Below are 22,500 nucleotides of genomic sequence, written 5' to 3' on the forward strand. Positions count from 1 at the left end.
AATTTTAATGAGATTACGTCCTCTTCTTCAAAGCTTCAACCTCCTTCCGTCTCCCCTCATCAGACAGACACCCCCTTCCCAGCGTGCCCTCCCTCAGTGGTACTTGTGAGATCAGGAGACTAAAACTGCGCTGGGTTCCCCAGGGGAGCCCTCACATCGGAGACAGGGTCTAGAGTGGGCCATTCAGCCCCTCGAGCTTGAGTATTCTAATCCCACTCTCCCTCCCAAACCCTTCCATCCCTAAGAACAATGTCGACTCGCTCGCTGTTCCGGCCCTGACTGCTTTCCGCGGCCGAGAATCCCACAGGCTCCCCACTCTGAGGGTGCAGGCATTTCTCCCTCATCCGAGTGCCACCCCCACCTCCTTTAGACTGTGACCCCGTCCCCTCTCCGGTTCTGATCTCTCCGCCCATCACCTCCCCCCCCCAGTCTTTGGGAATATCCTTCCTGTGTTTACCCCCCACCCCACCCCGTCTAGTCATAGAGTCACAGAATCCCCACAGTGCACCAAGAGACCCCGTACTGTTTATGTAAATGAGTCGGAGGAGAGTGTAGAAGGTGTGGTTAGCATGTTTGTGGGTGACATGAAAATTGGTGACAAAGGGGACAGTGAGGAAGGTTTCCTAAGATTACAGAAGGATCTTGATCAAATGGGTCCATGGGCTGAGAGATGGCAGATGGAGTTCAGTCTGGATAAATGCGAGGTATTGCATTTCAGTAAAACAAGGGTCAGGTTTATACGATGAGTGGTTGGGCCTTGGGTATATCATAGAACGAAGGGACTGAGGGGATCAGGTACATAATCCTTAGAAGTTTGTGTCACACACAGACGGGGGGTTAAGAAGGCATTTAGCACGCTTGCCTTCATCGCTCAGACCTTCGAGTGTAGGAGCTGGGGACGTCATGTTGAGGTTGTACAGGATGTGGGTGAGGCCTCTTCTGGAGCACGGGGCCCAGCTCTGGTCGCCCAGTTACAGGAAGGACATTATTAAACTGGAGAGGGATCGGGAGAGATTTACCAGGATGTTGCCGGGTGCGGAGGGATTGAGTTATAGGGAGAGGCTGGGACATTGTTCACTGGAGTGTAGGAGGTGGAGGGGTGACCTGATAGAGGTTTATAAAATCATGAGGGGTATAGATAGTGCTAATGGTCGGTGTCTTTTCCCCAGGGTGGGGGGGGGATTTCAAGACCAGGGGGCACATTCTCACAGTGAGAGGAGACAGCTTTAAAACAGACATGAGGGGTAATTCTTTTGTACACAGAGGGTGGTCCGTGTGCGGAATGAGCTTCCTGAGGAAGTGGTGGGTGTGGGGACAGTTACAGTGTTTAAAAGACATTTGGATAGGAACATGGATAGGGAAAGGTTTGGAGGGATATGGGCCAGGAGCAGGCAGGTGGGGGACTAGTTTAGTTTGGGATTATGGTCAGCACGGACTGGTTGGGCCGAAGCATCTGTTTCTGTGCTCTATGGCATCTCACAGTCCCCCCACCCCACCAGCCCCCTGAAACTCCACATTTCCCATGGCTACCGACCTAACCTTCACATCCCTGGAAACTATGGGCAATCCACCCAAACCTGCACATCTTTGGGTGGGAGGAACCCGGAGCACCCGGAGGAAACCCACGCAGACACGGCGAGAACGTGCAAACTCCACACAGACAGTCACCCGAGGGTGGGATCGAACCCGGGTCCCTGATGTGGCAGCAGAGCTAATCCCTGAGCCACCATTAAGCCTTGTTGGATTTTTATCAGTTTCTATGAGATCCCCCTCATTCATCTCACCCTCCAGTGAATATTGACTCCATCTCTCCTCACCCAGCAGTGCTTTTATCCCAGGAATCAGTCTGGGAAACCTTCCCTGCACTCCCTCCATCACCAGAACATCCTTCCTCAGATATGGAGACCCCCAAACTGCACAACATATAAACTTTGACAAGATATTATTACTCAGGGAGAAACTCTCCTGGAGTAACAGGCCATTGGCTTCCTGAGCAGGAGGTTCACTGAGTCAGTCCTAGAGTTGAGATAATACTGTGTGGAGCTGGATGAACACAGCAGACCAAGCAGCATCAGAGGAACAGGAAGGCTGACGCTTCAGGCCTCAACCCTTCTTCAGAAATTTGAGTGGGTTAGCTTATGAGGAGACATTGAGTAGCCTGGGAATATATTCATTGGAATTTAGAGGAATAAGGGGGAATCTTATGGAAATATATAAAACAGCAGAGGCAGTAGGTAAGATAGAAGCAGGGACTGGGGCGGGTGAAACTAGAACGAGGGGGTACAGCCTCAGAATAAGAGGCAGCAGGTTTAGGACTGAATTGAGGAGAAAGGTCTTCACCCAAAGGGCTGTGAATCTGTGGAATTCCCTGCCCAGTGTTTTTAAGGCTTGGGTAGATTTTGGAACAGTAAAGGAGTTAAGGGTTATGGTGGGTAAGCGGAGCTGAGTCCTTAGGAAGATCAGCCATGATCTTATGGAATGGTGGAGCAGGATCGATCGGCAGAATGGCCTACTTGTGTTTCTGAAGTCCCTGTGAATTGCTTGTTGAAGGTTCAGTGACTCACAAACACAGCCTCTCACTGTTGAAGAAATTCTCTCAGTGTCTGTTTCTCTGGTCAATGCGGAGAAGCTGACAGTTCTCCACAGGCTGTTCCCATCTGCCAAATCCTTCTCCACTTACTTAGCCTCTCAATAACCACATGATGTGTCTTGGCATTCCCCACTCAGCACCCACTCCCGCAGAGCCATCTGCAAACCTGGGAATATTTCCTTCCACTCCTACACCTGGGATTCCAACTTGCTAGAATTCTTTGAGGAAGTGACAAAGTTGATAGATGTGGGTGTCATATACATGGACTTCAGTAAGGCGTTGATCAGGTTCCCCACAGGAGGCTGATGGAGAAAGTGAAGTCGCATGGGGCCCAGGGTGTACAAGCCAGACGGATGGAGAACGGGCCGGGGCAACAGGAGACAGAGAGTTACAGTGTAAGGGAGTTTCTCCAAATGGAGAAGTGTGAATAGTTCCACAGGGATCTGTGCTGGGACCACTGTTGTTTGTGATATATGTAAGTGATTTGGAGGAGGGTGTAGGTGGTCTGATCAGCAAGTTTGCTGATGACACTAAGATTGGTGGAGTAGCTGATAGTGAAGGGGACTGTCAGAGAATGCAGCAGAATATAAATAGACTGGAGAGTTGGGCAGATAAATGGCAGATGGAGTTCAATCCGGGCAAATGTGAGGTGATGCATTTTGGAAGATCCAATTCAAGGGTGAACTATACAGTAAATGGAAAAGTCCTGGGGAAAACTGATGAACAGAGAGATCTGGGTGTTCAGGTCCATTGTTCCCTGAAGGTGACAACACAGGTCAATGGGATGGTCAAGAAGGCATACGGCATGCTTTCCTACATTGGACGGGGTATTGAGTACTGGAGTTGGCAGGTCATGTTGCAGTTGTATAAGACTTTGGTACGGCCACATTTGGAGTACTGTGTACAGTTTTGGTCGCCACATTACCAAAAGGATGTGGATGCTTTGGAGAGGGTGCAGAGGAGGTTCACCAGGTTGTTGCCTGGTATGGAGGGTGCTAGCTATGAAGAGAGGTTGAGTAGATTAGGATTATTTTCATTAGAAAGACATAGATTGAGGGGGGACCTGATTGAGGCCTACAAAATCATGAGGGGTATAGACAGGGTGGATAGCAAGAAGCTTTTTCCCAGAGTGGGGGACTCAATTACTAGGGGTCATGAGTTCAAAGTGAGAGGGGAAAAGTTTAAGGGAGATATGCGTGGAAAGCTCTTTACACAGAGGGTGGTGGGTGCCTGGAACGCGTTGCCAGCGGAGGTGGTACAGGTGGGCACTATAGCATCACTTAAGATGTATCTAGACAGATACATGAATGGGCAGGGAACAGAGGGATACAGACCCTTGGAAAATAGGCAACAGGTTTAGGCAGAGAATCTGGATCGGTGCAGGCTTGGAGGGGCTGAAGGGCCTGTTCCTGAGCTGTAATTTTCTTTGTTCTTTGTTCTTTTGGGTTACGGAGGGTGAGTGGTCCAAAGGCTGATCCCAGAACTTTCCAGAGGAATCATCATGTGGGAATCTCCCATTTATTCCCACTCTCCATTTCAGTTGGTTCCTGGGATATCCTTCCCAATCCGTGCCAGGATAAACTCCCCAGTCAGTGTCAGGAAAACCTTCCTAATCCATATAGGGATCACTTTCCCAATCTGTGCTCGAGATCTTTCCTAATCTGTGCCGTGATCCCCCTTCCAACCTGTGCCAGGATACATTTCACAATGCATGCCGGGACATCCTTCCCAACCATGCTGGGATTTGCATTTCAATCCACGATGGATAACCTTCCCAGTCAATGCCAGGATATATTCCCATTTTGTGGCAGGATATGTTTCCCAATCTGTGCTGGGATAAGCTTCCAATCAGGTGCTGGGATATTATTCCCAACCCATGCTGCAGTTCCTCCCAGTCTGTGTCTGGCTAGCCTTCCCAGTCAGTACAGGAAGGTCCGTGTGGAATCCCATTCCCTATCCATGCTGGAACCCCTTCCCTATCCGTGCTGGAACCCCTTCCCTATCTCTGCTGGAACCCCCTTCCCAATCTGTGCTGGAATCCCGTTCCCTATCCGTGCTGGAATCCCATTCCCTCTCTGTGCTGGAACCCCTTCCCTATCCATGCTGGAACCCCTTCCCTATCCGTGCTGGAATCCCGTTCCCTATTCGTGCTGGAATCCCTTCCCTATCCGTGTTGGAGCCCCCTTCCCAATCTGTGCTGGAACCCCTTCCCTATCCGTGTTGGAGCCCCCTTCCCAATCCGTGCTGGAACCCTTCCCCTATCCGTGTTGGAACCCCTTCCATATCTGTGCTGGAATCCCTTCCCTTTCCGTGCTGGAGCCCCTTCCCTATCCGTGCTGAAACCCCTTCCCTATCCGTGCTGGAACCCCTTCCCTTTCTGTGCTGGAACCCCTTCCCTCTCCGTGCAGGAATCCTTTCCCTATCTGTGCTGGAATCCCTTTCCTTTCCGTGCTGGAATCCCGTTCCCTATCTGTGCTGGAATCCCGTTCCCTATCTGTGCTGGAATCCCTTTCCTTTCCGTGCTGGAATCCCGTTCCCTATCTGTGCTGGAATCCAGTTCCCTATCTGTGCTGGAACCCCTTCCCTATCTGTGCTGGAATCCCTTCCCTTTCCGTGCTGGAATCTGTTCCCTATCCGTGCTGGAATCCACTTCCCAATCCATGCTGGGAAAACAGTCCCAATTCCAGCCGGCGTCCCCTACCCATTTCATGCTGGGGTGGTTTTCCCAATGGGACAGTGCCGGTGCGGTGTCCCCTCCCTCTGACGGTCCGTGTGCATCAGGATGAAGGCCGGAAGCTGACTGACGTGATCCAGGTTTCTGTGAACAACTCGGCCAGACTCCAGGTGAACAATGTGGAGCGGAGCCACGCCGGGAGCTACCAGTGTTGGGCAGATAACGGGATCCCACCATCGGCCAGCGCCACCGCTCAGCTCATCGTCCGGTGTAAGGGACTGGAGCGCTCACACTCGCTCTCACGCTCACTCTCACACTCACATTCACAGGCACTCTCACAATAACTCACTCTCACACTCACACACACACTCACTCTCACTCTCACTCTCACACTCACTCACAATCACACTCACGCTCACACTCTCATAATCACTCACTCACTCTCACACTCACTCACAATCACACTCACGCTCACACTCTCATAATCACTCACTCTCACGCTCGCTCTCACACTCACATTCACAGGCACTCTCACAATAACTCACTCTCACACACACACACACTCACTCATAATCACACTCACGCTCACACTCTCATAATCACTCACTCACTCTCACACTCACTCACAATCACACTCACGCTCACACTCTCATAATCACTCACTCTCACGCTCGCTCTCACACTCACATTCACAGGCACTCTCACAATAACTCACTCTCACACACACACACACTCACTCACAATCACACTCACACTCACACTCTCATAATCACTCACTCTCACACACACACACTCACTCTCACAATCACTCACTCACACTCATGCTCACTCTCACAATTACTCTCACTCACAATCACACACTCAGTCACACTCACTCACATACTCTCAGACACACACTCACTATGACAGTCACTCACATACACACACAGTCACGCGTGCGCACACACGCACTTTCAGGAAGCTGGGCAGGAGCTAGGCCTCCCATGTTATTATTGTGGAACTAACCCCGTGCTGTCCCTGTCCCTGGGAGTGTTTGATGGGGGGGGACAGTGTAGAGGGAGCTTTACCCTGTATCTAACCCTGTGCTGTCCCTATCCTGGGGACTGTTTGATAGGGGACAGTGTAGAGGGAGCTTTAATCTGTATCTAACCCCGTGCTATCCATGTCCTGGGAGTGTTTGATGGAGGGAGACAGTGTAGAGGGAGCTTTACTCTGTATCTAACCCCATGCTATCTGTGTCCTGGGAGTGTTTGATGGGGGGGGGGGGAACAGTGTAGAGGGAGCTTTACTCTGTATCTAACCCCGTGCTGTCCCTGTCCCTGGGAGTGTTTGATGGGGGACAGTGTAGAGAAGCTTTACTCTGTATCTAACCCCGTGCTGTCCCTGTCCCTGGGACTGTTTGATCGGGGACAGTGTAGAGGAAGCTTTACTCTGTATCTAACCCCGTGCTGTCCCTGTCCCTGGGAGTGTTTGATGGGGGGAAACGGGGTAGAGGGAGCTTTACTCTGTATCTAACCCCGTGCCGTCCCTGTCCTGGGAGTGTGTGGTGTACACGGGTGATGTAGAGGGAGTCTGGCTGACTGTGCATGTGATGTGATCCCAGTTAAGCCACACGTGTGGAAAGCGGTGAGTCTGGCGAAGCGCGCTGTGAGTGGAGATGGAAGTGACTCTGCAAACCTGACCTGTAATGCTGAGGGAATCCCCGATGTCAGCTTCCATTGGGCCAGGAATGGAGTCACCTTGGATCTGAATAACCCTAGGTAGGTGGTGGCCTTCCCATTCCCACATTCCCATGTCCCAGGCTGTGTCCTGGCCTCTCCGGGCGCCTCACATCCAGTTACTGCATGGAATAGTCCCACTAACCTGCTGCTATCTGGGAATGTTGGTTAGGATTAAGGGTGATAGTGGGGATTGAGGGCGAGGGTAGGGATTGAGGGCGAGGGTGGGGATTGAGGGCGAGGGTAGGGATTGAGGGCGAGGGTGGGGATTGAGGGCGAGGGTAGGGATTGAGGGAGGGGGTGGGGATTGAGGGCGAGGGTGGGGATTGAGGGAGGGGGTGGGGATTGAGGGCGAGGGTGGGGATTGAGGGAGGGGGTGGGGATTGAGGGCGAGGGTGGGGATTGAGGGAGGGGGTGGGGATTGAGGGAGAGGGTGGGGATTGAGGGAGAGTGTGGGGATTGAGGGAGAGGGTGGGGATTGAGGGAGAGTGTGGGGATTGAGGGAGAGGGTGGGGATTGAGGGAGAGTGTGGGGATTGAGGGAGGGGGTGGGGATTGAGGGAGAGTGTGGGGATTGAGGGAGGGGGTGGGGATTGAGGGCGAGGGTGGGGATTGAGGGGGACAGTGAGAATCAGTGCTCAGATAAACATGAGGAGGTCGGGGACAGAGGGAGTCATCTCCTTGGTAACTGAGAGTCTGTCTGACTGGGACAATCTGTTTGTCTGTTGTCTCTGGGACAGTCTGTCTGCCTGTTGTCTCTGGGAGTGTCTGACTGTTGTCTCTGGGACAGTCTGTCTGTCTGTTGTCTCTAGGAGTGTCTGACTGTTGTCTCTGGGAGTGTCTGACTGTTGTCTCTGGGACAGTCTGCCTGCCTGTTGTCTCTGGGAGTGTCTGACTGTTGTCTCTGGGACAGTCTGTCTGTCTGTTGTCTCTGGGAGTGTCTGACTGTTGTCTCTGGGACAGTCTGTCTGTCTGTTGTCTCTGGGAGTGTCTGCCTGTTGTCTCTGGGAGTGTCTGCCTGTTGTCTCTGGGACAGTCTGTCTGTCTGTTGTCTCTGGAAGTGTCTGCCTGTTGTCTCTGGGAGTGTCTGACTGTTGCCTTTCCCTGGTAGATACCTCCAGGAAACAGTCCACGACGGCCCTGTGCACACAGGCCTGTTGAGGATCCTCAATGTGACAGCAAACCTGGACTACGCCACATTCTCCTGCACAGCCCAGAACCCCTTGGGATTGGATACGTTCCACATCGAGTTGGTCAGCACCGGTGAGCCCGCACACCCTCCCACAGCCCGCACACCCTCCCACAGCCCGCACACCCTCCCACAGCCCGCACACCCTCCCACAGCCCGCACACCCTCCCACAGCCCGCACACCCTCCCACAGCCCGCACACCCTCCCACAGCCCGCACACCCTCCCACAGCCTGCACACCCTCCCACAGCCCGCACACCCCCACAGCCCGCACACCCTCCCACAGCCCGCACACCCTCCCACAGCCCGCACACCCTCCCACAGCCCGCACACCTCCCCCACAGCCCGCACACCCTCCCACAGCCCGCACACCCTCCCACAGCCCGCACACCCTCCCACAGCCCGCACACCCTCCCACAGCCCGCACACCCTCCCACAGCCCGCACACCCCCACAGCCCGCACACCACCCCACACACCACCCCACAGCCCGCACACCCTCCCACAGCCCGCACACCCTCCCACAGCCCGCACACCCCCACAGCCCGCACACCCCTCACAGCCCGCACACCCCCCACACAGCCCGCACACTCCCCCACAGCCCGCACACTCCCCCACAGCCCGCACACCACCCCCACAGCCCGCACAGTCCCCCACAGCCCACACCCCCCCACAGCCCGCACACCCCCCCACAGCCCGCACACCCCCCCGAAGCCCACACACCCCGACAGACCACACACCCCCCAATAGCCGGCACACACCCCCGCAGCCCGCACACCCCCACAGCTCACACACCCCCCAATGGCCGGCACACCCCCCCGACTGCCGGCGCACCCCCCCACAGCCGGCGCACCCCCCCACAGCCGGCGCACCCCCCCACAGCCGGCGCACCCCCCCACAGCCGGCGCACCTCCCCACAGCCCACACAACCCCCCACAGCCCGCACACCCCCCACAGCCCGCACACCCCCCCACAGCCCGCACACCCCCCCCACAGCCCGCACACACCCCGCAGCCCGCACACCCCCACAGCCCGCACACCCCCTCACAGCCCGCACACCACCCCCACAGCCCGCACACCCCCCCACAGCCCGCACACCCCCTCACAGCCCGCACACCACCCCCACAGCCCGCACACCACCCCCACAGCCCGCAGACCCCCCCACAGCCCACACACCCCCCCACAGCCCGCACACCCCCCACAGCCCGCACACCCCCCCACAGCCCGCACACCCCCCCCACAGCCCGCACACACCCCGCAGCCCGCACACCCCCACAGCCCACACACCCCCCCCACAGCCCACACCCCCCCCACAGCCCACACACCCCCCACAGCCCACACAGCCCCCCCCACAGCCCACACACCCCCCCACAGCCCACACACCCCGCTCCATAGCCGGCACATCCCCCCCACAGCCCGCACACCCCCCACAGCCCGCACACCCCCCCACAGCCCGCACACCCCCCACAGCCCGCGCATCCCCCCACAGCCCACACAGCCCCCCCCACAGCCCACACACCCCCCCACAGCCCGCACACCCCCCACAGCCCGCACACCCCCCCACAGCCCGCACACCCCCCCACAGCCCACACACCCCCCCACAGCCCGCACACCCCCCCACAGCCCGCACACCCCCCCACAGCCCGCACACCCCCCCACAGCCCGCACACCCCCCCACAGCCCGCACACCCCCCCACAGCCCGCGCACCCCCCCACAGCCCGCACCCCCCCCACAGCCCACACACGCCCACAGCCCGCGCACCCCCCCCACAGCCCGCACACCCCCCACAGCCCACACACCCCCCCCACAGCCCACACACCCCCCCCACAGCCCACACCCCCCCCACAGCCCACACACCCCCCCACAGCCCGCGCACCTCCCCACAGCCCACACACCCCCACAGCCCGCACACCCCCCCCACCGCCCACACACGCCCACAGCCCGCGCACCCCCCCACAGCCCGCACACCTCCCCACAGCCCACACACCCCCCCCACAGCCCGCACACCCCCCCCACCGCCCACACACGCCCACAGCCCGCGCACCCCCCCACAGCCCGCACACCCCCCACAGCCCACACACCCCCCCCACAGCCCGCGCACCCCCCCACAGCCCGCACACCCCCCACAGCCCACACACCCCCCCCACAGCCCGCGCACCCCCCCACAGCCCGCACACCTCCCCACAGCCCACACACCCCCCCCACAGCCCACACACCACCCCACAGCCCGCACACCTCCCCACAGCCCGCACACCCCCCCCACAGCCCGCACCCCCCCACAGCCCGCGCACCTCCCCACAGCCCACACACCCCCACAGCCCGCACACCCCCCCCACCGCCCACACACGCCCACAGCCCGCGCACCCCCCCACAGCCCACACACCACCCCACAGCCCGCACACCTCCCCACAGCCCACACACCCCCCCCACAGCCCACACACCACCCCACAGCCCGCACACCTCCCCACAGCCCACACCCCCCCCCCACAGCCCACACACCCCCCCACAGCCCGCGCACCCCCCCACAGCCCGCGCACCCCCCCACAGCCCACACACCCCCACAGCCCGCACACCCCCCCCACAGCCCGCACACCCCCCCCACAGCCCGCACCCCCCCACAGCCCGCGCACCCCCCCACAGCCCGCACACCTCCCCACAGCCCACACACCCCCACAGCCCGCACACCCCCCCCACAGCCCACACACCCCCACAGCCCGCACACCCCCCCACAGCCCACACACCCCCCACAGCCCGCACACCCCCCCACAGCCCGCACACCCCCCCACAGCCCGCACACCCCCCCACAGCCCGCACACCCCCCCACAGCCCGCACACCCCCCCACAGCCCGTGCACCCCCCCACAGCCCGCGCACCCCCCCACAGCCCACGCACCCCCCCACAGCCCGCACCCCCCCACAGCCCGCACACCCCCCCACAGCCCGCACACCCCCCCACAGCCCGCGCACCCCCCCACAGCCCGCGCACCCCCCCACAGCCCACGCACCCCCCCACAGCCCGCACCCCCCCACAGCCCACACACCCCCCCACAGCCCGCACACCCCCCACAGCCCACACACCCCCCCACAGCCCACACAGCCCCCCACAGCCCGCACACCCCCCCACAGCCCGCACACCTCCCCACAGCCCGCACACCCCCCCCACAGCCCACACACCCCCACAGCCCGCGCACCCCCCAACTCAGCACACCCCCACACCCCACACACTCCCCACACAGCACCCACCCTACAGCACAGTACTCCCCGACAGAGCAACCCCCACAACACAGATGCCCCCCACACAGCACCCCCCTCCCACCAACACAGCACCATTCCCCTACAGCCCTGTGTACACTGTACCCCATTTCTGATCCTCCCCACCCATCTACCGCCGCCACATCCCTCTGTACAACGTCCCCTCATCTCTGACCCCTCCCCACCCCCAAAGCCCTGTGTACACAGTCACACCATCACTGACCCTCCCCAAACATACCACTGCCCCCCCAACTTCCCGAGATCACCCCCCCCCAATCGCTGACCATCCCCAAATAATCCACCCCCCACAGCCTCATATAGATGCTCCCCCACCCCACTCATAACTGACCCAATGGACTCTTTCTGTGCCAGGTCCCCCAGACCCCCCGACTGGCCTGGAGCTGGTTAGGAAGAATCACAACGCAGTGAGCCTGGCCTGGGACCCAGCTTTCGATGGGGGTCTTCCCCAGACTTTCCAAATCAGGTAAGGGACCCCTGGGCAAATGCACCCTGCCCTCAAGGCCAGCAAAGCCCTCTGAGGGACATGGAGACTGGAACTGTGCACGGTGCTCCGAGTGCGGGTCTAACTGAGGGATACAGAGACTGGAACTGTGCACGGCACTCCGAGTGTGGGTCTAACTGAGGGATACGGAGACAGGAACTGTGCACGGTGCTCCGAGTGCGGGTCTAACTGAGGGATACAGAGACTGGAACTGTGCACGGTGCTCCGAGTGTGGGTCTAACTGAGGGATACAGAGACTGGAACTGTGCACGGTGCTCCGAGTGCGGGTCTAACTGAGGGATACAGAGACTGGAACTGTGCACGGTGCTCCGAGTGTGGGTCTAACTGAGGGATACGGAGACTGGAACTGTGCACGGTGCTCCGAGTGCGGGTCTAACTGAGGGATACGGAGACTGGAACTGTGCACGGTGCTCCGAGTGCGGGTCTAACTGAGGGATACAGAGACTGGAACTGTGCACGGCGCTCCGAGTGTGGGTCTAACTGAGGGATACGGAGACTGGAACTGTGCACGGTGCTCCGAGTGCGGGTCTAACTGAGGGATACAGAGACTGGAACTGTGCACGGCGCTCCGAGTGTGGGTCTAACTGAGGGATACGGAGACTGGAACTGTGCACGGTGCTCCGAGTGCGGGTCTAACTGAGGGATACAGAGACTGGAACTGTGCACGGTGCTCTGAGTGTGGGTCTAACTGAGGGATACAGAGACTGGAACTGTGCACGGCGCTCCGAGTGTGGGTCTAACTGAGGGATACGGAGACTGGAACTGTGCACGGTGCTCCGAGTGTGGGTCTAACTGAGGGATACGGAGACTGGAACTGTGCACGGTGCTCCGAGTGTGGGTCTAACTGAGGGATACGGAGACTGGAACTGTGCACGGTGCTCCGAGTGTGGGTCTAACTGAGGGATACGGAGACAGGAACTGTGCACTGTGCTCCGAGTGTGGGTCTAACTGAGGGATAGGGAGACAGGAACTGTGCACGGTGCTCCGAGTGTGGGTCTAACTGAGGGATACGGAGACTGGAACTGTGCACGGTGCTCCGAGTGTGGGTCCAACTGAGGGATACGGAGACAGGAACTGTGCACGGTGCTCCGAGTGTGGGTCTAACTGAGGGATACGGAGACTGGAACTGTGCACGGTGCTCCGAGTGTGGGTCGAACTGAGGGATACAGAGACTGGAACTGTGCACGGTGCTCCGAGTGTGGGTCTAACAGAGGGATACGGAGACTGGAACTGTGCACGGTGCTCTGAGTGTGGGTCTAACTGAGGGATACAGAGACTGGAACTGTGCACGGCGCTCCGAGTGTGGGTCTAACTGAGGGATACGGAGACTGGAACTGTGTACTGTGCTCCGAGTGTGGGTCTAACTGAGGGATACGGAGACTGGAACTGTGCACGGTGCTCCGAGTGTGGGTCGAACTGAGGGATACAGAGACTGGAACTGTGCACGGTGCTCCGAGTGTGGGTCTAACTGAGGGATACGGAGACTGGAACGGTGCATGGTGCTCCGAGTGTGGGTCGAATTGAGGGATACAGAGACTGGAACTGTGCACGGTGCTCCGAGTGTGCGTCTAACTGAGGGATACGGAGACTGGAACTGTGCACGGTGCTCCGAGTGTGGGTCTGACTGAGGGATACGGAGACTGGAACAGTGCACGGTGCTCCGAGTGTGGGTCTAACTGAGGGATACGGAGACTGGAACTGTGCACATCGCTCCGAGTGTGGGTCTAACTGAGGGATACGGAGACTGGAACTGTGCACGGTGCTCCGAGTGTGCGTCTAACTGAGGGATACGGAGACTGGAACTGTGCACATCGCTCCGAGTGTGGGTCTAACTGAGGGATACGGAGACTGGAACTGTGCACGGTGCTCCGAGTGTGGGTCGAACTGAGGGATACAGAGACTGGAACTGTGCACGGTGCTCCGAGTGCGGGTCTAACTGAGGGATACGGAGACTGGAACTGTGCACGGTGCTCCGAGTGTGGGTCTAACTGAGGGATACGGAGACTGGAACGGTGCATGGTGCTCCGAGTGTGGGTCGAACTGAGGGATACAGAGACTGGAACTGTGCACGGTGCTCCGAGTGTGGGTCTAACTGAGGGATACGGAGACTGGAACTGTGCATGGTGCTCCGAGTGTGGGTCGAACTGAGGGATACAGAGACTGGAACTGTGCACGGTGCTCCGAGTGTGGGTCTAACTGAGGGATACGGAGACTGGAACGGTGCACGGTGCTCCGAGTGTGGGTCTAACTGAGGGATACGGAGACTGGAACTGTGCACGGTGCCCCGAGTGTGGGTCTAACTGAGGGATATGGAGACTGGAACTGTGCACGGTGCTCCCAGTACTGTTGTGATAATAAAATGTGAGGCTGGATGAACACAGCAGGCCAAGCAGCATCTCAGGAACGCGTCTCCCGTATTTCCCGCGACACATCCCTCACACCCCACCCCCGCCACAACCGCCCCAAGAGGATCCCTCTCGTTCTCACACACCACCATACCAACCTTCGGATACAACGCATTATCCTCCGACACTTCCGCCATTTACAATCCGACCCCACCACCCAAGACATTTTTCCATCCCCTCCCCTGTCTGCTTTCCGGAGAGACCACTCTCTCCGTGACTCCCTTGTTCGCTCCACACTGCCCTCCAACCCCACCACACCCGGCACCTTCCCCTGCAACCGCAGGAAATGCTACACTTGTCCCCACACCTCCTCCCTCACCCCTATCCCAGGCCCCAAGATGACATTCCACATTAAGCAGAGGTTCACCTGCACATCTGCCAATGTGGTATACTGCATCCACTGTACCCGGTGCGGCTTCCTCTACATTGGGGAAACCAAGCAGAGGCTTGGGGACCGCTTTGCAGAACACCTCCGCTCAGTTCGCAACAAACAACTGCACCTCCCAGTCGCAAAACATTTCCACTCCCCCTCCCATTCTCTTGATGACATGTCCATCATGGGCCTCCTGCACTGCCACAATGATGCCACCCGAAGGTTGCAGGAACAGCAACTCATATTCCGCCTGGGAACCCTGCAGCCATATGGTATCAATGTGGACTTCACCAGTTTCAAAATCTCCCCTTCCCCAACTGCATCCCTAAACCAGCCCAGTTCGTCCCCTCCCCCCACTGCACCACACAACCAGCCCAGCTCTTCCCCCCCACCCACTGCATCCCAAAACCAGTCCAACCTGTCTCTGCCTCCCTAACCGGTTCTTCCTCTCACCCATCCCTTCCTCCCACCCCAAGCCGCACCCCCAGCTACCTACTAACCTCATCCCACCTCCTTGACCTGTCCGTCTTCCCTGGACTGACCTATCCCCTCCCTACCTCCCCACCTATACTCTCTCCACCTATCTTCTTTTCTCTCCATCTTCGGTCCGCCTCCCCCTCTCTCCCTATTTATTCCAGAACCCTCTCCCCATCCCCCTCTCTGATGAAGGGTCTAGGCCCGAAACGTCAGCTTTTGTGCTCCTGAGATGCTGCTTGGCCTGCTGTGTTCATCCAGCCCCACAGTTTGTTATCTTGGAATTCTCCAGCATCTGCAGTTCCCATTATCTCTGACACTGTTGTGATAATGTTTGCTGTCCCTGTTGGATCGAGAGTGTGTGACCTGTGGTCTGTCTGTTGTATAAAGTGGACAGGGCTTGCTGACTGTGTTTTATTTGCTGTGTAGATATAAGAGGGCTGACTCTCTGCGGCACCTTTATGTTGATGTGTATCCCCCTGAGTCTGGAACGTTTACAGTGACTGGCCTGGTACCAGGCACAGAATATAACTTCTCCATCAGAGCCCTGAACGCGCTTGGTTCCAGTGGGTATGCCGATTCTGGGAGAGGGCTGACCGTGGTCACGGCAGGTAATGTCATCAATGTTCCGCCTAACCATCTGAAACAGGAATCTGGCCAACATCTGCACAGAAACAGACCATTCAGCCCATCGAAGCTACCACGTGTGGCCACTGGCTCCCCACCCTCAGCTTCATTTTCCCTTCGGGGAGGAGGGGTTAGGGTGGCAGGGGAGGTCTGTTCAACTTTCCCCTGAAACCAGCTGCGGTCACCACTGTCCCCACCCCCTGCTCCAGCCACCCGTCCCCTTCTAGCCCTGTAACCCTGCTGGTGTGTTGTCCCCTGTCGAACGGACTCTGTGGGCTGGGGAGGCTTTGGTGGGTAGGGGTTCGGGGTGGGGTGCAGCTTGAATTGTCTGTCCCTCAGCTTGGCCTTTCCTGAGGGCAGTGAGGAGAAAACCACTTCGCCTTGGGTCTGGAGTCACGTGTAGGTCAAGTAAGGCAGGGACAGCCTCAAATGGACCAACCCACCCCGAACCCTCCCCCCCCACCACCTTCACCATGGGTTTTGATGCCAAGTGACGACAGTCACATGGTAACAGCCACTGAGAGAGGAGAGAGAGGGAGAGGGCAGGGGTGAGAGGGAGTGAGGGGGTCATGAGTGAGTGTACTGTGAGTGTACTAGTTCAAACTCAGGTCCTAACCTACTCACCCTCTCCCTCCTAACACATTCCCTCCATCCCTGGGATCAGCCGAGTGAACCTTCTCCTGACTGCCTCCAAAGCTCAGTCTCTCTTTGCTTGGATACAGGGCCCCAGTTCACAGTATTCCAGCTGTGGTCTGGCCAGGGTTTTGTACAGTTTCAGAAAAACTTCCCGAATTTTTTCCCCACTCCCTATAAAATAAAGACTGACACTCCTTCGGTTTTCCCTCTTTCCCACTGAACGTGGGCGTTAGCTTTTTGTGATGATGGATGAGAGGGTCCCCAGTCTCTCTGTGCTGCAGCTTCCTGCAGTCTGTCTCCATTTAAATAAGGTGCAACTTCTCGATTCTTCCTGCCAAAGTGTTAACCTCACATTTCCCCACATTCTCTTCCACCTGTTTAGTGTTTACACACTCCCTTCACCGGTTTATATCCCTCTGTAGACTCGGCATGTCCTCCTCAGCATTTACTTTCCCATCTCTTCATGGGCCACCACAGACCTGCTGCAGCCCATTCACTTTCCCCCTCCAGGTTATCAGTGGGTATTGTAAATAATTGTGGGCCCAGTGCTGATCCCTGTGGCCCTCCACTTGTTACAGGCTCCCATCCTAAAATGTCCCCTTTGCCCCCACTCTCTGTTTTCTCTTGGTGAGCCAATTCTCTGTCATGCTAATTCAGCTCTTATTGAAGAATTGAACGTGTGGGATCTTATGATACACCTTCTGAAAATCCAATTATATTCCATCTATCATTCCCCCTTTTCCATCCTTCCTGTTGCCTATTCTCATAATCTTTTTCATGCTAACCCTGCTTGGTTAGATTATGTATCTCTAAATACCCACCCTACAGGGACATTGTGGGTCAACTCACAGCATGTGGACTGCCGCAGCTCAAGAAGGCAGCTCACCCCCACCTTCCTAAGGGTGCAACAGGAAATAGGCAATAAATACATACCCTTGATCCCATGCTCTGCAAATTATTTTAGATATAAATATGATATGAAGTCCTCACCATGATGAAGCAGCACTTTTGGGATGTGACCAGTACCTTCTCCTGTGAAGAGTGCTGAGAGAGCTGATTCAACTCCTCCACCGCTTCCTCATTCCCCTCTGTCTCACGGGTTGAGATTCACTTTGTGTTTCACACATCTTAAGAAGCTCTTACAGTTCATTTTTAAAAAATAAATTACTGGCTGATTAAACTTCAGGATTTAGTTCCTCCATCGTTCCAATCTGTCAATGATCACGTGTTGGGTTTCCGAATGTTGCCAAGTGTTGAGTTTCCTGGGGGAGGGAGGTGAGACAGTGTGAGTGAAACAGCAAATTCTGATTGGATAACGTGGCAGGGACAGGGTACCGTCTGATTGGCTATTGTCATATTGGCTCCACAGAGCATCCAGGACAAGATCCTTTTCCAACTGAATCTGATCACACGCCACCACCTCGTCCAGGTCAGCACCAAACACACAGCGGTGTTTTATTTATTCAAAAGCGATGTTGCAGCACGGTCGGAGGGACAGTGCTGAGGGAGCGCCGCACTGTCGGAGGGTCAGCGCTGAGAGAGCGGGCACTGTCGGAGGGTCAGTGCTGAGGGAGCGGGCACTGTCGGAGGGTCAGCGCTGAGGGAGCGCCGCACAGTCGGAGGGTCATCGCTGAGGGAGCGGGCACTGTCGGAGGGTCAGTGCTGAGGGAGCGGGCACTGTCGGAGGGTCAGCGCTGAGGGAGCGCCGCACTGTCGGAGGGTCAGCGCTGAGGGAGCGGGCACTGTCGGAGGGTCAGCGCTGAGGGAGCGCCGCACTGTCGGAGGGTCAGTGCTGAGGGAGTGGGCACTGTCGGAGGGCCAGTGCTGAGGGAGCGGGCACTGTCGGAGGGTCAGTGCTGAGGGAGCGGGCACTGTCAGAGGGTCAGTGCTGAGGGAGCGGGCGCTGTCGGAGGGTCAGGGCTGAGGGAGTGGGCACTGTCGGAGGGTCAGCGCTGAGGGAGCGCCGCACTGTCGGAGGGTCAGTGCTGAGGGAGCGGGCACTGTCGGAGGGTCAGCGCTGAGGGAGTCGGCACTGTCGGAGGGTCAGTGCTGAGGGAGTGGGCACTGTCGGAGGGTCAGCGCTGAGGGAGCGCCGCACTGTCGGAGGGTCAGTGCTGAGGGAGTGGGCACTGTCGGAGGGTCAGTGCTGAGGGAGCGGGCACTGTCGGAGGGTCAGTGCTGAGGGAGCGGGTGCTGTCTGTAGCCTCTCTCTGTGTCTCTCGGACTGTGTAGGGGACAGTACAATCCCACTCCTCGTGACGTTCCTTCTCCTCGTGATCCTCCTCAATGTTGGAATCGCCGTCAGCTGTGTCCACAGACTGAGAGAGAGGCGAGAACAAGCAGGTAACTCCCCCTCACTCACTCCCCTCACTCACACTCCCCCTCACTCACACTCCCCCTCACTCACTCCCCTCACTCACACTCCCCCTCACTCACTCCCGCTCACACACTCCTCCCCTCACTCAATCCCACTCACACTCTCCCCGCCTCACACTCACTCCCTCGTGTTGACTGTCATCCATTGTATCCAGGCCTCATTCTGGCCAGTCTGACACCCCTCACCTATTATTCCCTCCTACATCACCCTCATCAATCCCCCTCACTCACCCCCGTCAACTACTCCCAGCCCCCTCCCTCATTCACTCCTTCCACCCAGCCCCCTCCCTCACTCACTCCTTCCACCCAGCCCCCTCCCTCACTCACTCCTTCCGCCCAGCCTCACTCCCTCACTCACTCCTTCCTCCCAGCCCCCTCCCTCACTCACTCCTTCCGCCCAGCCCCCTCCCTCACTCACTCCTTCCTCCCAGCCTCACTCCCTCACTCACTCCTTCCTCCCAGCCCCCTCCCTCATTCACTCCTTCCGCCCAGCCTCACTCCCTCACTCACTCCTTCCTCCCAGCCCCCTCCCTCATTCACTCCTTCCGCCCAGCCTCACTCCCTCACTCACTCCTTCCTCCCAGCCCCCTCCCTCATTCACTCCTTCCGCCCAGCCTCACTCCCTCACTCACTCCTTCCTCCCAGCCCCCTCCCTCACTCACTCCTTCCGCCCAGCCTCACTCCCTCATTCACTCCTTCCTCCCAGCCCCCTCCCTCATTCACTCCTTCCGCCCAGCCTCACTCCCTCACTCACTCCTTCCTCCCAGCCCCCTCCCCCACTCACACCTTCCGCCCAGCCTCACTCCCTCATTCACTCCTTCCTCCCAGCCCCCTCCCTCACTCACTCCTCCCTCCAGCCCCCTCCCTCATTCACTCCTTCCTCCCAGCCTCACTCCCTCTTCCCTTCCCCACAGAGCTCCTTCCAATTAAACTCTGCCTGAAAGTCTCACACAATTTCTGCTGTTTTTCAGGAAAGAACGATGGCAGTTCATCAAGGTATCTAACCCCGTGCTGTCCCCCTGCTGGGATCTAACCCCGTGCTGTCCCTCTGCTGGGATCTAACCCCGTGCTGTCCCTCTGCTGGGATCTAACCCCGTGCTGTCCCCGAGCTGGTATCTAACCCCGTGCTGTCCCCCTGCTGGGATCTAACCCCGTGCTGTCCCCCTGCTGGGATCTAACCCCGTGCTGTCCCTCTGCTGGGATCTAACCCCGTGCTGTCCCCCTGCTGGGATCTAACCCTGTGCTGTCCCCCTGCTGGTAACTAACCCCGTGCTGTCCCTCTGCTGGGATCTAACCCCGTGCTGTCCCCGTGCTGGGATCTAACCCTGTGCTGTCCCCCTGCTGGGATCTAACCCCGTGCTGTCCCTCTGCTGGGATCTAACCCCGTGCTGTCCCCCTGCTGGGATCTAACCCCGTGCTGTCCCCGTGCTGGGATCTAACCCCGTGCTGTCCCTCTGCTGGGATCTAACCCTGTGCTGTCCCCCTGCTGGGATCTAACCCTGTGCTGTCCCCCTGCTGGGATCTAACCCCGTGCTGTCCCTCTGCTGGGATCTAACCCTGTGCTGTCCCCCTGCTGGGATCTAACCCCGTGCTGTCCCCGTGCTGGGATCCAACCCCGTGCTGGGATCTAACCCCGTGCTGTCCCTCTGCTGGGATCTAACCCCGTGCTGTCCCCGTGCTGGGATCTAACCCCGTGCTGTCCCTCTGCTGGGATCTAACCCCGTGCTGTCCCCGTGCTGGGATCTAACCCCGTGCTGTCCCCCTGCTGGGATCTAACCCCGTGCTGTCCCCGTACTGGGATCTAACCCCGTGCTGTCCCCGAGCTGGGATCTAACCCCGTGCTGTCCCCATGCTGGGATCTAACCCCGTGCTATCCCCCTGCTGGGATCTAACCCCGTGCTGTCCCTCTGCTGGGATCTAACCCCGTGCAGTCCCCGTGCTGGGATCTAACCCCGTGCTGTCCCTCTGCTGGGATCTAACCCCGTGCTGTCCCCGTGCTGGGATCTAACCCTGTGCTGTCCCTCTGCTGGGATCTAACCCTGGGCTGGGATCTAACCCCGTGCTGGGATCTAACCCTGTGCTGTCCCTCTGCTGGGATCTAACCCTGGGCTGGGATCTAACCCTGTGCTGTCCCTGTGCTGGGATCTAACCCTGTGCTGGGATCTAACCCCGTGCTGTCCCTGTGCTGGGATCTAACCCCGTGCTGTCCCTCTGCTGGGATCTAACCCTGGGCTGGGATCTAACCCTGTGCTGTCCCTGTGCTGGGATCTAACCCCGTGCTGTCCCTGTGCTGGGATCTAACCCCGTGCTGTCCCTCTGCTGGGATCTAACCCTGGGCTGGGATCTAACCCTGTGCTGTCCCTGTGCTGGGATCTAACCCTGTGCTGGGATCTAACCCCGTGCTGTCCCTGTGCTGGGATCTAACCCCGTGCTGTCCCTGTGCTGGGATCTAACCCCGTGCTGTCCCTCTGCTGGGATCTAACCCCGTGCTGGGATCTAACCCTGTGCTGTCCCCGTGCTGGGATCTAACCCCGTGCTGTCCCCGTGCTGGTATCTAACCCCGTGCTGTCCCCCTGCTGGGATCTAACCCTGTGCTGTCCCCGTGCTGGTATCTAACCCCGTGCTGTCCCCCTGCTGGGATCTAACCCTGTGCTGTCCCCGTGCTGGGATCTAACCCTGTGCTGTTCCCCTGCTGGGATCTAACCCTGTGCTGTTCCCCTGCTGGGATCTAACCCCGTGCTGTCCCCCTGCTGGGATCTAGCCCCGTGTTGTCCCTGTGCTGGGAGAGTTTGATGGGGGGGACAGTGTAGAGGGAGCTTTACTCAGTTTGTAATTCTTTGCTGACATGCAGATTGGGAGCAGAGGCAGACCATTCGGCCTCTTCATCCTACTGCCCCATTCAACAAGGCTGATCTCTCTGTGTTCCCAATCCCACGTTCCCCTCTCCAGCAAACACCCCTCCTCCCCCCAGATCCCCCTTGATTTGCCCGGTCTACCACCTCCTTAAAAGTTACTGATGACCTTCCAACCACTGCCCTGAGATGGACAGTTCCAAAGTGATACACAGTGCTGAGGTGACGGAGCTCCTCTCTGTCCTTACAGGGTGAGCCCTAACTCTAAAACTGTGCCCCTGGTTCAGGGCTGAGCTACAGGAGAGAACATCCTACCCACATCCACCTTGTACATACCATTTAGAATCTTATACATTTCCGTCCAGTCACTCATTCCCCTGGGAGGTGGGATACAATCCCAGTCTGTCTTCCTGAGACAGTACACTCATTCTGGGGATTAGTCCAGAGAACCTGCTCTGAATCATCTCCAATACATTTACATCTGTTCTTCAATAGGGTGATGAAACCTGCACAGAATTTAAGGTGTCGTCTCGTACGTACCCTGAACCAGAACATCTTGACTTCTTCACTGACCAAAGTGTGGAGCTGGATGAACACAGCAGGCCCAGCAGCATTAGAGGGGCAGCAAAGCTGACGTTTCGGGTCTGGACCCTTCCTGCTCCTCTGATGCTGCTTGGCCTGCTGTGTTCATCCAGCTCCACACTGTTATCTCGGATTCTCCAGCATCTGCAGGTCCTGCTGACTCTTCTTCACTGACCACTCCACTGCCACTTATGTAACCTACAAACTTACTAACCCTAACCCTCCTTTGTTC

At 58.0% G+C, this 22,500-nt stretch overlaps 1 protein-coding gene across 1 annotated transcript in view; it reads left to right on the forward strand.

The window, feature by feature from the left end:
• nphs1 (NPHS1 adhesion molecule, nephrin) overlaps nucleotides 1–22,500 on the forward strand; it is a 137,143-nt gene that overhangs the window by 93,478 nt on the left and 21,165 nt on the right. The window contains exons 19-26 of the mRNA XM_059641264.1: nucleotides 5,372–5,534; nucleotides 6,868–7,024; nucleotides 8,093–8,244; nucleotides 11,793–11,904; nucleotides 15,625–15,806; nucleotides 17,828–17,887; nucleotides 18,691–18,801; nucleotides 19,806–19,830. Of these exons, the coding sequence (XP_059497247.1) occupies nucleotides 5,372–5,534; nucleotides 6,868–7,024; nucleotides 8,093–8,244; nucleotides 11,793–11,904; nucleotides 15,625–15,806; nucleotides 17,828–17,887; nucleotides 18,691–18,801; nucleotides 19,806–19,830 (962 nt within the window). The remainder of the gene's footprint in view (nucleotides 1–5,371; nucleotides 5,535–6,867; nucleotides 7,025–8,092; nucleotides 8,245–11,792; nucleotides 11,905–15,624; nucleotides 15,807–17,827; nucleotides 17,888–18,690; nucleotides 18,802–19,805; nucleotides 19,831–22,500) is intronic.

The sequence above is a fragment of the Stegostoma tigrinum genome, chromosome 41 (genome assembly GCF_030684315.1).
Source record: "Stegostoma tigrinum isolate sSteTig4 chromosome 41, sSteTig4.hap1, whole genome shotgun sequence".
In the NCBI taxonomy this organism is placed as follows: domain Eukaryota; kingdom Metazoa; phylum Chordata; class Chondrichthyes; order Orectolobiformes; family Stegostomatidae; genus Stegostoma; species Stegostoma tigrinum.